We start from the raw sequence: 14575 nt of genomic DNA, 5'->3' as shown, positions 1-14575 counted from the left end.
GTGACAATCGGAATGAGAAGCTCCATGTGTAGGAGAGGCCATATTCACCACCCAGATGATCCACCTGCAGGGATTTCTCGGCATTTTGAAGTGACCAGCAGCTTCACCCCTCAGAATTCTGCATTATGAATATATGCCTTTGAGGGCATCTCCATGCTTAGTCTCCAACCTACCTCAGCTTTACCCACCTTTCCTGGTAGGGCTGCTGAGTCTTTAGAGATGCTGGCCCTCTGATTGGGCCAGACAGGTAGGAGCCCATTTACCATCCTTAATGAGATGGTGAGGCGGTCAATTAGGAGACCACCCGGCAGATTGCTGATCAGGTCACACAGCCAGACAGGCAGGCTCAGGACTCCCATTTGCGCCCAATGTCGGGGTCCTAAAGACTGTGTGGAAAATCAGCCCAATGTGTTTGAACTACTGCTCACTTGTTGCCATGGTACGGGTACGGCACTGTGTTCTGCTGCTATCACGCCACAATGGTAGAATCATACAGTACAGAAGAGGCCCTGCGGCCTGTCAAGCCTGCACCGCCAAAAAAAACTGACGCTAATCTACACTAACCCCACTTCCCAGCACTTGGCCCATAATCTTGAATATTACGATATTATGGGATGTCACAGTGGTTAGCACTGTTGCTTTAAAGCACCAGGGATCTGGGTTCGATTCCCGGCTCGGGTCACTGTCTGTGTGGAGTCTGCACATTCTCCCTGTGTCTACGTGGGTTTCCTCCGGGTGCTCCGGTTTCCTCCCACAGTCCAAAGATGTGCAGGTTAGGTTGATTGGCCATGCTAAATTGCCCTTAATGTCCAAAAAAGGTTAGGTGGGTTTATGGGGATTGGGTGGAGGTAGGGGTTTAAGTAGGGTGCTCTTTCCAAGGACTGGTGCAGGCTCGATGGGCTGAATGGCCTCCTTCTGTACTGTAAATTCTTTGATTCTATGATTCAAGTGCTCACCCAAGTACCTTTTAAAGATTGTGAGGTTTCCTGCCTCAATTACCCTCCCAGGCAGTGCATTCCAGATTCACACCACCCTCTGGGTGAAAAAGGTTCCCCTCAAATTCCCTCTCAACCTCCCACCTTAAAATTATACCCCCTTGTTATTGACCCTTCAACTAAGTGGAGCAGCTGCTTTCCATCCACCCTGTCCATGCCCCTCATAATCTTATACACCTCAATCAGGTTCCATCTCAGCCATCTCTGCTGCAAAGAAAATAACCCAAGCTTATCCAGTCTCTCTTCATAGCTAAACTGCCGCATCCTAGGCAACATCCTGGTCGATCTCCTCTGCACCCTCTCTAGCGCACTGACATTCTTCCTATAGTGCAGTGACCAGAACTGCTCACAATACTCCAGCTATGGCCTAACCAAAGTCCTGTACAGCTCCAACATAGCCTCCTTGCTCTTATCGTCTATGCCATGACTAGTAATGGCAAGTGTCCCGTATGCATTCTTAACAACCCTATTAACCTCTCCTGCCACCTTTTGGGGATCTGTCGACAAGCTCGGTAGATTACAGTACAACTTAGGATTATATAGGACATACGTCAAAGGAACAGGCCATTCGGCCCAACCAGCCCAAGCCTGTACTTATGCTCCACTCCAGCCTCCTCCCATCTTTTCTCTTCTAAATCAGCTATCATATCCATCTATTCCATTCTCCCTCAAATGCTTGTCTAACTCCCATTATTTGATTCAACCATTGCCTATGGTAGCGAGTTCCACATTCTTCCCGTTCTTTGGTAAAGAATTTTCTATTGAATGTTTTTGGTAACGATCTTACATTGATGGCCTCCAGTTATGTTCTTCGCCATACAATGAATCATTGGCTCGGTACCCACTCTGTTAAAACATTTCACAATTTTAAAGGCCTCCAGGTCATGTCTCAGCTTTCTCTTTCCAAGGAAAAAGAGAGCCAGTCTGTCGATCCTTTCCTGAAATGTATACGCACATATTTATGGTATTATCCTTGTAAAACTTCTCTGGAGCCTGTCCAGTGCCTGTATATCTGTTTTATAACATGGAAATTACAGCCGTGCGGTGTCAGTAACACTGGGTGGAATTATCCCACATTTTTTCAGTGTCAGTCTCTGAGTGGAAACCAAACTGTTGCTCTCCAGCTGCACAGAGAGGTTTTTAGTCCAGATTTTCCGGCAATTGAATGGGCAGGGTTCACGCAGTCAGCCTATAAAGAGGGCCCTGGTCAGCACTGAAAGTAAACGCCCCCACCCCCCCCCCCCCCCATAGATACAGCGGAACCCCCTCACAAGCATCAGGGGCTTCCCCCATCACCACAACACAAGCAACAAAGTTCTCCCTCCCCCCACAATGCCAATATTGGGGTTCCCCCCTCCCTCCACAACACCAACAACAGGGCTCTCCCACCCATCCCCCACACCAACATCAGGGCTTCCCCTCCGCATTCATGGGCACTGGGGCTCTTCCTGCTCCCCCATCTCCTCACCACCACCCCAGTCTCAGGGTTACTCCCCACCCTGACAGGCATCAGCCCTCCCCCACACATAATAGGAACCTCTCCCCAGGGGCAGGCCAGAGGCCCACCCCTGGCACTGCCCCCGGCACAGGTTGACACTGCCAGCTTGTCACAGCCAGTGCTAGCCTGGCAGTGCCACCATGTGCCAGCACAGATACCTCTCCCACTGTGAGATATCCTTATCTTGGCACCCTTGGCAGGATCTCCTTGACTGTTGTCCATCTTTACAAACTCAGTGAACCTCGCCGACATGACATCATGTCAGCAAGGCTTCAATGTTCTGTGAGGGACATCATGGGGAGGGAAAGCCTTTTAAACATATGTTAATGGATTAAAATGTCATATGCGACTGGTAAGGGGTGGGGAAAATTGGGAAACGCAATCTCGTCAGCGAGAGGAGGTGGGGGGGTCAACTCATCCTCATGGGTGCGTGGTGTGGGGGACTGACTCATTATTATCATAGTGAGGGTGGAGGAGGATTCCCTTCCTTGATGAGGGATTGGGTGCTCCCCTTTTCGGCAGGGGGCAACATTTGCATTGTGTGGGGAATGGGGTCTGTTATGGATGCTGGGATCAGGGCATCTGTTCAAAATGGTGATTCAAGACCAGTAAGTGCAGGGAAACTAGCGTCTGCGCCGTGATGCATACATTTACACCGTCAAGGTATGAGAATCCCACCCTGGCCATCCCCCTAGCTCTATCAGGACACAGTTCCAATTCTCTGCTGGCGAGAACACATAGAATCTGTAACAGAGGCGGCACGGTGGCGCAGTGGTTAGAACTGCTACCTCATGGCACTGAGGACCCGGGTTCGGTCCCGGCCCTGGGTCACCATCTGTGTGGAGTTTGCACATTCTCCCCGTGTCTGCATGGGTCTTACCCCCATAACCCAAAGATGTGCAGGGTAGGTGAATAGGCCACGCTAAGTTGCCCCTGAAAAAATGTAATAAAAGAACCTGGAACAGAGAATCCTGACCTTGATTACTGATTCATACTCCTTGCATCTGCCTTGATGTCAGTACTGCCAGGAAAAGACAGTCAAGTTGTTAGTGGGTCTGCTTATATCTAGGGAAGTGACAGGATAAAAAAAAAAGAAACCTTTCTTGCGCTGAGCGGATGTAAATAGCTTGCTGACACAACAGATGAGCTAACTCATCCTGCAGTAATAAGCTGCTATTTGAACTTTTAAAGTGCGTCATTGATTGAGCTCCTTACGTGAAAGGCGTGAGCCAGACAATCTGCACAGTTCTGCAACATGATTGTCCCAAGTGAGAAACGCATTGTGGGAAATATCTGAGACACTCAGAATTTCCCTGGACCTCTGGCAGTCCGAGCATTAAAAACAATGATTGATGTAAGTTTACTGTGCCTTTTTAAATGTTTGACAGATGGCTGATGCTAAAATTACAGTTTTCATTGCTGTGTCACCATCAGTGCAGAATTGATGGACGTAGCCACTTAATTTGATCAAACGTGGAAGCAAATAAAGTTATTAATCAACCATGAGGTTCAAAAATGAGGCAAAGTAATCTCCCAGTTAATTCACAGGCTGAGATTTGACTGAAGAATATGCACAATTTAAAGGATAAATGAAACCATGGTTCAGGATTTGGGGAAATGCAATTATATTTGCATCCTTAATTTGTAGAGTATTATGGAGGACAAGTACAGAACCAATGCAGAAGACCATTGTCCTAGCTGCCTGTCAAACGTGTCGTAGAAATAAAACTTTGAGCATTTGCCAAGTGTAGAGACAATACTTCCTCCTTGTACGCTTTAATCTGTAGCCTGTGTAAGGCCAAGAATGTTTCCTAGATTTATAACATTTGAAAGCAGAATATTGATTAAGGTTAGATATAATTTTCTTTAATTGCTAGTGAAAATGAAATGCACAGAAACAAAGTATACCTGGGGATATGAGTGCCTCAGTCCATAGCTCATTAAAGATCAACCCATTGACTCTTAATAACTTTCTAAATTATTTGCAAGCAGTTGAATTAATCAGATTTACAATTCATTCAGTCTAATAACCCAGGGCAAGTTTCTGAAGGTCTGTTGAGTACAGAAAGGATTTGGAACATTTATTCTTGAAACATTAAACTTTATACTAAGGCTGTCTCTCATGTTTTGGCATTTTAATAAATGTATTCGGGCTTGGATGTAATTTTTTTGGACATAAATGTTTCATTTTCCCAGAACATAATAGTTAATTTCAAAGGTAATTATTTAACAGAGGTATAGATTCTCGGAACATGATTATTAAATCTATCTAATAAAAGATTAATCATTTTTTCCCCTCCATGTTAATGTGCCCTTGGCAAGTATAAAACTTGGGGATTTTTATGTTTAATTGTTGTACAGCTTTCGGCTGTTATCTGAACATTCCATTATTATAAAACTTACTGATGGGGAAAGCTTTCTCGAATAAAAAACTTGAGGGAAATGCCAAATCATGTCCCTGGATTTCAATATGCAGTACAAAGGCATGTTTTACATCTGAGAAGGTTTGTTGCAAGAGACTGTTTTTTTCCAGCTGGATTGATTGGCGATAGAATCTCTGCAGGGACCGATGCCACTTCCTTTCAGCTAATGTTTTATGGATCAGTTGTCAATTATATTGGAATTTTCTGCAGACTTGCCTCATGATTCCTAAGTAATTCGGAACATTGCTGAAGCTAGTTTACCTGAATACCTTGGCACCACTGTTGTTTTACAGCACGTGATTGGGACAAAAAAAAACAAAGCAGTACGCAAAATTAACAGCACAATGTAAGAACGAAAAGCATGAACGGAGCATCATTCGTATGTTTTCCTGCTCACCCAGGATTTTACTCGTACGGTTTTAATACACTGTTTTTATTTGTATCACTTTACATGCCATTTTGAGAGAGCAGAATATGATAGCAATTTAATATAGAGAGGACTGATCTACCTCGACTAAATAGCCCAGACTCAACAGTTTCTGAAGCTCTAGGGAGAGAAACAAGGGCAAAAAGCCAACATATTGGGTCTCTGCCCCATTTGTGTATTTCCGCAGTCATCCCTGTAGGCATCTAACACCATCAACACAGCCATGGAGCTGCAACTCTACTTGTCCATAGTGGTGCCAACTGCAGTCGATGCCAGCGAGACATGGAAGATAACAGCAAAGGTCTAACGTAAGTCACACATCTTTCACCCGCGCTGCCTTACGGAAGATACCGAGCCATCACATTCGAGTGACAGCATCACTGGCAAGGGAGTGCTACAGAGGACAGGTCAGAGGCACCTGCGGGACATTGAGACGGAGAGGCAACTAATGCTAGCAGGACACGGTAGCACAGTGGTTAGAACTGTTGCTTCACAATGCCGGGGTCCCAGGTACCATTCCCGGCTTGGTTCACTGACTGTGCAGAGTCTGCACGTTCGCCCCATGTCTGCGTGGGTTTCCTCCGGGTGGAGGTGTAGGCTAGGTTGGGTGCTCTTTCCAAGGGTTGGTGCAGACTCGATGGGCTGAATGGTCTCCTTCTTCACTGTAAATTATATGATTCTGTGATTCCATGACATATCCTTGCCTCGTGAATATACAGTCCCCCAGATTGGCAGTAGAGTGGGTAACATCAGACAGAAGATGAAGATGGTGCCAACCAAAGTAGACACTTTGAAGTACATTTAAGGAGGACCACCAGAATGTGAAACCACCTGGGTTTAGAGCGAATGGATTGCGATGAATCATGGCCAGTGGTGATGTCTTGCTGCCCATTGTCCTGCGTAAGTCCAGAGGGGCTAAGTCTAAGTCCTGGTATAAGAAGGAAGCTGAACGAGTCAGAATCATTTAAATTGTCAGTAAATGATTTCATGCTGGCCTCTAAATATTGTCCAGGGATTCTACCCAATAAACAATTGGGTAATGGGTGCCCATGGAAATCAGACATTGGCATTCACTGGACAGGCTTTTCAGGACATCTGCTTTGGAAGGGGGTGGGGTTTGATGGGTGGGGTGTAGTTTCAGATAGCAGTCAGCAGGCTCGATGGCCCAATGAGTTTGGTTTGCTGCAGGTCTGTAAAGGATGTTCATCGCACTGCCCGAGGTGGAATTTGCAGAAGGAATATCAAGACTAGAATGTTTGAATACTAAAAGGAAAGGTTCGACTTCAACATACAGTATCTACCTCTCACAAAGCGCTTTGCCCGCTAGACACAGCGGGCATTGAAATGCAAAATGATGAATGAATGAAAACCTTGTCAGCTCTACCTTGTTTCTGTGGGATTACAGCGCGAAGAAAAATCATATTAGACTCGAGACGTTAGCCCTGTTTCTCGCTCCTCAGACCAGCTGAGTTTTTCCAGCATTTCCTGTTATTTCAGATTTCCAGCATCCGCAGTATTATTTCATTTGCGAGTCAGCAACATATGAAAGAGGAATGGAAGACAGTACTTAAGAAGATAATGAAATCTGGCAGGCTTAATAATGGCGGGTAAATACATGGAATCCCAACACCCAGCCAGTATTTCACCAGATTCCCGATACTAAACAGGTGGTAATTGTCATCTAAGCAGTGCCTTTCTCATTGGCTTCCCTGTGAATGGTTAGTGTCATTTGTCCAAAATAGAGGATTGCTCATGATAAATGTGGATGGTTTAACTGCTAGGCGCTGTAGTAGGGAACTCTGGTCTTGAAGAATGTTTCAAATTACCACACAGTTTGAATTCTATGAAAAATAAATGTTAACATGCCTTTAAAATTCATGATATCCCAGCGAACTTGGAACATTGAATGGAATCCTGTCAGATCCAATAATGGTTCACACTTGGGTCTACTTTTTGAAATATTAATGTATGAATTCCTGTTGCATTGCTTCCACACTGTTGTCCACTATTTCAATAAAGATGTTGATATTTGTTTGCATGGTTGATACTGCTGAAAATGGTGAGCAATGAAGTACCCTACTGTTACAGGGCAGAATACAGTCTTTTTGGCCAATTCATTGGCCACCAGCCAACCAATCAAGCCAGGTCCCACCCCATCGTTCGAGTGCCACAAAGTTTGAGTTTTACTGTCTGCAGCTCGCCGAGTGTTCTCTTTTGTAACTTTTGAATTCGTCATTTCCCTTGCTCGACTGTGTCCATTAAGCATCCATGGATCAAAATGATAATAGAGAAAAATAAAGAACAGGAAATAAAGGAAATCGTCAGCAAGGACCCTTGTGAAGCAAATATCTTTGCATCATCTGCAAACAGGTGGAAGCTTTTGAAGGGCTTCCCCATTCCCTATAGATTACTGTAAAGAGTAGGGGCAGCAGGGTAGCATGGTGGTTAGCATAAATGCTTCACAGCTCCAGAGTCCCAGGTTCGATTCCCGGCTGGGTCACTGTCTGTGTGGAGTCTGCACATCCTCCCCCTGTGTGCGTGGGTTTCCTCCGGGTGCTCCGGTTTCCTCCCACAGTCCAAAGATGTGCGGGTTAGGTGGATATGGCCATGCTAAATTGCCCGTAGTGTCCTAATAAACTAAGGTTAGGGGGGGGGGGGGGGGGGGGGGGGGGGGGGGGGGGGGGGGGTTGTTGCGTTATGGGTATAGGGTGGATACGTGGGTTTGAGTAGGGTGATCATGGCTCGGCACAACATTGAGGGCTGAAGGGCCTGTTCTGTGCTGTACTGTTCTATGTTCTATGCGCGAGGCAAGTAAAGCCTCTCCCCAAAATCTCCTCTTTTGTGTCAGGCACAGATAGTCACGAATGCAAGATTCCACCATAGGTCTACACTAAGTATACACAAAACATACCAAGAAAAATGCAATCAGTCAATTGACAGTTACTAGTGTCAGACATGAAAAGTCAAGGTTATTGAATGCCTGGGAATTGTCCAAGGCATTCAATAACCTTAATTTTTCATGTCTGACACTAGTAACTAACAATTGACTGTTTGCATCTTGATTTGTATTTATTTTCAATTCAATAATTCTTTCTTTGAAAATGTATCTTTAGGTTACTTTGTGATTCTCAAGATGAGGAATGTTAGTAATGGGGAATGGAGTACTCAATTATCCAATTTAATAATTCAACGCAGATCCGGCATGAGTCACATTCAGAGTCAAACTCTCCCAATGATCTCTGCTTGGGTAATATATCATAATATGTGAGAGATAATAACTGACACAAGCTTGAGCTCAGCTCACTTGATAGTGCACTTGCCTCTAAATCACAAAGTTCTGCCTTCATGTCCCATTCCGGGGCTTGAGCACAAAAAATCAAAGTTAACACTCCAGTGCAGTATTTTGTAAAAATATGTATTTCATCCCAAACACAATCAATAATATAAACAATCAACAAACAAATATCACCAAGTTTCAAACAGTTTGTCATTTTCCCCTTTTCCTCCCCTAAACTACCCCCAAATCCTCCCCACAACAGAACCCCCCCCCCCCCCCCCCCCCCACCCGCCCCTACCCCCCTCTACCCGCTGGCGACGAACAGATCCTCAAATAGAGACAGAATTGAGCCTCCATCTTACGTAGAAACCCCTCCTCCTGATAGCAAATTTAATCTTCTCCAATTGTAGAAATTCATCCATATCACCCAACCATGTCGGTACCATTGGCAGCGCTGCCAACCACCAACCCAGTAAGATTGGCTGCTGGGCAATCAGATTGGCGAAGGCCATACCATCAGCCCACTAACCCTCAAGCAGCTCCGGAAGACTGAAAATCGCCACCAAAGGCACGGTGTCGTCCTCACCCCTCAATCTCTGACAGGGTCTCAAAAATCGAATGTCCAGAATCTCCTCAACTTTGGGCACGCAAAAACATATGAACCTGATTCACAAGCCCCATTCCGCACCTCTCGCATTCATCCCCAACCTCAGAGAAGGATCTACTCAGGAGCCTGAGTCACATGGGCACTGTGCGCACCTTAAACTGTATAAGGCTCATCCTGGAACATGATGACGTCAAATTTATCCAGTGCATGATTTCACTCCAGCCTCCTCCCATTTCTGTCTTATCTCCTCCACTGGCGTTTTTTTTTTTTCCGTTTCCAACAACCACCTGTAAATGTCTTCAATCCTCCCTCTCTTCCCCGGCTCATCTGAGTTAGCAATTTGTCCATAGTGTGTATTTTTCACAGCTGAGGAAATTAGGGAAATCCCAGACCTGCATTACCTGAATTCACTCCCCCTCAACATTAGGAACTTCCCCCTCTATCCTCGCGAACCTCCACTCTACAAATAGATTCCTTATCCATTCTACCCCTTCCTGGGCCACTCCTGTATGTCGTTTATCCCTGCTGGTATGAACCTATGGGGTTGGATTCTCCGAGCCTCCGTAGTCCTATGCGCGCAGGTAGGGGGCCATTGACAGAGGCCCCCGCGGCGATTTCTCCCAGGAAAACGGCTGAGTTCCCGCAGCGGGGTTCTAAATAACCAACGTTTGCCTCTCGGGAAACAGCCGGTGGCGGCTGCCAGACTCAGTCCGTGGCCGTCCTGGTAGGGGGAGGGGGGGGGGGGATCCTTCATCGGGTGGGGGGGGGGCCTCACAGAACGGCCAGGCAAGTGATCGGGCGGCACCTGATCCGCGTGCACGTGCAATCTGTGGGCGACCTACTTCCTGCATCATGGTCCGGTGTGTGAGTCCGCCAGTGTCGCACGGGGTGGCTGACAGCAAGCTGCCGCCGTATGCAGTTGTGGGACTCCCGACCGGAAGTGCAGGGTCCCGGTAATCCGCAACCAGAGCTGGGAGGAGCATCCGGTGCCCTGCTATCCCCCTGCAGGTGGGATGAATCACTCTGGACTTTCTGAAAGTCCATGTGAACATCCGAGTTTTTGATGTGGGCGGGGGGGACATAGCCCCATTATTGGAGATCCCCGCCCAGGATTCCCGCACATTGGGGCCAATACTGACATACCCCGTACACCAAGAGTGCTCCCTCAGCTGGTTCCATATACGTGAGGGATAGAAGCACGACGGGGCAGTTGGTACACCTACCCGGGGAGAACAGGAGGTGGGGCCATCGCCAGGGCCCTTGAGCATAGCCCCTCACACAGGCAGGCCTCCTCCACCTGCAACCCACTATGATGGCCTCACCCCCCCCAACAGGCATCTCACCTTCTCCACATTTGTCACCCAAGAGTAATTCAGCAGGCTTTGGAAGGCCAATCCTTGCCACGCGCTATACTTTCTGCAAAAAGCCCTCCAGATCCTCGATGTCTTACCGGCCCATACCAATTCAGAACTTAGTTTATCCACTCTCCGGAAGAACACCTTGAAAGGAATATTGGAAGGGACTGAAAACAAATAAAACCCTCGGCAAAATGTTCATCTTTACGGTCATGTACCCTCCTCACCAAGGACAGTGGCATGGCATCCCACCTTCAAATTCCCTTTTATCCCCTCTACCAACTGCCTAAGATCCAATTATGTATTGTGGCCCCAGTCATGGGCAACTTGAATACCCAGATACCAAAACCTTACCTTGGCTAGTTTAAATGACAAGGCACCCAGATTCGCACTCCTTCCTTGGGCTTTAACCAGAAAAACTCACTGGGAAAAGGCACCAAACTTCCCTAATATGTCCATTATCTTCTCCATATACTCCAGCGGGTTTTGAAACATATAGCATCAGTCATTGCCATACAATGACACTCTGGGCTCCCTACCTTCCTTTACAAGTCCTTCCACTCTCTTGACGTCCAAAGCGCAATAGCTAAAGGCTCAATAGCAGGGCAGCGGGCATCCCTGTCTTGTGCCCCTATACAGCCTAAAATATCCTGAATTCATTGTATTTGGCTTCACACTTGCCGTGGGGGCTGCATACAGCAACGCACCCATGAAATGAACGCCGGCCCAAACCCAAACCGTCCAAGATCTCAAACAGTTACCTTTAGTCTACCCGGTCAAAAGGCTTCTCCACATCCATTGATATAATAACTCCCAGCGTTTTACCCCTTGACAGGGTCATTGACACATTCAACAGTCTCCTTATTTGCTCTTCAACTGCTGCCCCTTAACAAACCCCTTCTAATCCTTAGAGACCACTTCTGGCACAAACTGCTCCAGCTGCCTTGGCAACACCTTAGCCAGTATTTCCACATCAGTATTCAGCAGGGAGATGGGCCTATGAGACCCACACTGTTGGGTCTTTATCCTTCTTTGGGATTTAAGAGATTGACGCTTGCTCAATAGCAAGTGGGGCCAGCAATCCCCCCTGTGCCAGCGAGTCAACTATACACACCCAGGAGATGGGGACGCCAACTCTGTCAAAAATTGTTTATAAAATTCTACTGGAAAGCCATTCGGCCTCGTGCCTACCCCACCTGCACCAACCCCTATACACTCATTATCTCCTGCAACCCGAATGGTGCCTCCAGTCCCTGTCCCGTCCCTCTCTCCAAACGGGAGCACCGACCCGTCTAAAAATTGCCCCATCTCCACATCCTCCCCCCAGGTCTCAGATTTATACAGCCCTCAATAGAAGGCTTCAAACGCCTCATTAATGTTCTCTGGCATTGTCACCAACCCTCCTCCTTTATCCTTCACAATTGCAATCTCCCGTGTAGCCGCCTGCTGCCTCAACTGATGGGCTAGCAGCCAATTAGTCTTCTCCCCATATTCATAAAGCACCCCTTGAGCAACAAAGCTGACCCACCATTTTCTCTGTCATCACTAGGTCAAACTCTCTCTATAATTTCTTCCATTCTGCCGACAGCTCCCTAGTCGGGGGCCACCGAGTATTGTTGATCCACTTCCACAATGGCATCCACCAACCTCTGTCTCTCTGCTCTCTCTACTTTGACCCAGTGGGCCTAGTAAGATTTAACCCTCCTCGGACCACCACCTTCAATGCCTCCCAAAATGTGGAGGGAGAGACCTTCCTGTTTGGGTTAAGCTCCACGTAATCCTTTATCACTGAGGCTACCTTCTCGCTGAACTTCTTAACCTGCAAGGAGTGTTGAATCAAACCTCCACTCAGGTCTCTGAGCCCCAGCACGCTTCGAACCTTACATCCACATAATGGGCCACATGATCAAAAATCACTATCGCTGCGTATTCCATCCCCACGATCCAGAGTATACCAACTTCCCCCACAAAAAATCAGTACGGGAGTATACCCACCCGATGTGCATGGGAGAAGAAGGAAAACTCACTCTCTCCCGGATGCCTAAACCTCCATATGTCCACCTCCCCAATCTGGCCATAAAATACCCCCAGCTCCTTCGCCATACCTGACCTTGGTCACTGACATGGGGCTCGGCCAATCCATGGGTCCAACATGCAATCGAATTGGTACCCCACCATTATCAGCTGATGTGAATCCAAGGTCCCGGATAGATGCTAACTCTTCTTGACAAAGTCCGTGTTGACCCAATTGAGCGCACAGACATTTACTAAAACAACCGGTTGCCCCCGCCAAGAACCCCTCCCACCATCGCGAGCGTCCCTCCTGAATCCCACACCTCCCGGGCCACCAGAAATACCCTATAACTGAACAGAATTGCACCACCCGCCCTCAACTTGGAGTCATACCCCGAGTGGAAAGTCTGCCTCAACCATCCCTTTCTGAGTTGCATCCAGTCCTTAACTCGCAGGTGTGTCTCCTGAAGGGAGATGACATCTGCCCTCAAACCTTTTAAGTGTACAAACACCCAAGGACTGTTTAACTGGACCATTCAGCCCCTGCATGCTCCACGTTGCTATCCTAACCGGGGGGGGGGGGGGATCTGAACCCCACTCTCTATTAAGGTCCGCCATCTCCTCCTAACTTAGATATCTCCCTGCCACCAAGCTTCCCTCTAGTCTGGCCCACCCGAAATGGCCACTCCTCCATTCTCTACTCCAGTGCAGTATAGAGGGAGCACTGTGTGTTGGAGGTAACGTCTATTGCACACAATGTTAAACAAAGGCACCATCTTCCTGTTTAGTCGCAAGTAAAGATCCCATGGTATTATTTCACAGGAACGCAGGGGAATGAATCTGTGCACCTATGTGATCATTGCCCAGTAAGCTTTATTGACGGGTGCATGGTATTTGACGGTACCAGATGAAATGAAGATCAAGACTCGGGTGTGATGCTGTCCACAGTCAAATATCCTAGTGGACTTCTCACTAAAAAGACCGACGCCTGCAAGACCAGATTGGAGTGAGATCCTGGAGACTTACAGTTATCAGTGAACCTTAATTCTAGAAAGCAGCTACACTTTAAAAGGAGTGGGGAAACGAAGTGAGAGTAAAGAATCGATTTGGACAGCACCCTCAAAGTTGCGTCGACATTAAACAATGGATTCATTTATATTTTATATCGTTTTCAGCATTGGTCTGTATAGGTAGTTAGGATTGACATAATTTGCGACTCTTGTTTTAATTCAGTCTTAAAAGTAATTCGTACACTCATTAATAAACAAAACCGTTGTAAGCTGATTTGTCAACTGATCGATGGGTTTTTCCTTGCTAAACAATTACGATTTATTCGGAAGCTGCCGTATTCGGGCACCTTGCATTTTTCTGCCGGCATAGGGTCATCAATATGATTCCCCATTTGGCAAATTCCTGGTCCTGGGTGAAGGCGGACTTCTTTAGGCACTGGGGTTTTTAAAAAGCTTCTAATTCAAAATGCTCCAGCTGAACATCCATAACTCACTTAAGTCAAATAGTGGTTCTCTTAAACAAAAATTCAACTGCCCTCAGTTCCCAAACCATTAACGGCTGTTCTTAAAGTTAACTTGGATCGTCAAGCAATCAAATTCTTCAGAACAAAATAGCTTCATCATGAATTCACATCATATCCTAAAATTACCATTTCTCCCTGGAGAATACTGTACATGAAAAATGTTCAGTTGTAAATTATTTACACATGAGATCATTACGTCGGAAGAAAATAGCATTTGCCTAACATTAACATAGCTTATCTGTTTTGTTCTCATCCCACAGCTCCCACCTGAAATCACCCCTACGGCCTAAACTGGGTAAGTGAGAATATTTCAACACAACGTGAATGTTGCCTGAAGTCTTCCAGTAACCCATTGTTATCAAGATGTGTTTTTGACATCTTTACGGACATAACTGAAGATTTAATTGAGCAGGTTCACCATATGTACTTTGTTTTGCTTTGGCCCG

The 14575-nt window shown here is 46.6% G+C and overlaps 1 protein-coding gene across 1 annotated transcript in view; it reads left to right on the top strand.

Annotated features, from left to right (window-relative positions):
* The window catches only part of LOC119973445 (reelin-like), a 415628-nt gene that overhangs the window by 140938 nt on the left and 260115 nt on the right, over window positions 1-14575 (top strand). The window contains 2 exon segments of the mRNA XM_038811578.1: window positions 14390-14397; window positions 14400-14424. Of these exon segments, the coding sequence (XP_038667506.1) occupies window positions 14390-14397; window positions 14400-14424 (33 nt within the window).

This window comes from Scyliorhinus canicula, chromosome 11, assembly GCF_902713615.1.
Source record: "Scyliorhinus canicula chromosome 11, sScyCan1.1, whole genome shotgun sequence".
NCBI classification, from domain to species: Eukaryota; Metazoa; Chordata; class Chondrichthyes; order Carcharhiniformes; family Scyliorhinidae; genus Scyliorhinus; species Scyliorhinus canicula.
The sequence above is the reverse complement of the archived record's forward strand: the minus strand, read 5'-3'. Positions and strand labels throughout refer to the sequence as shown.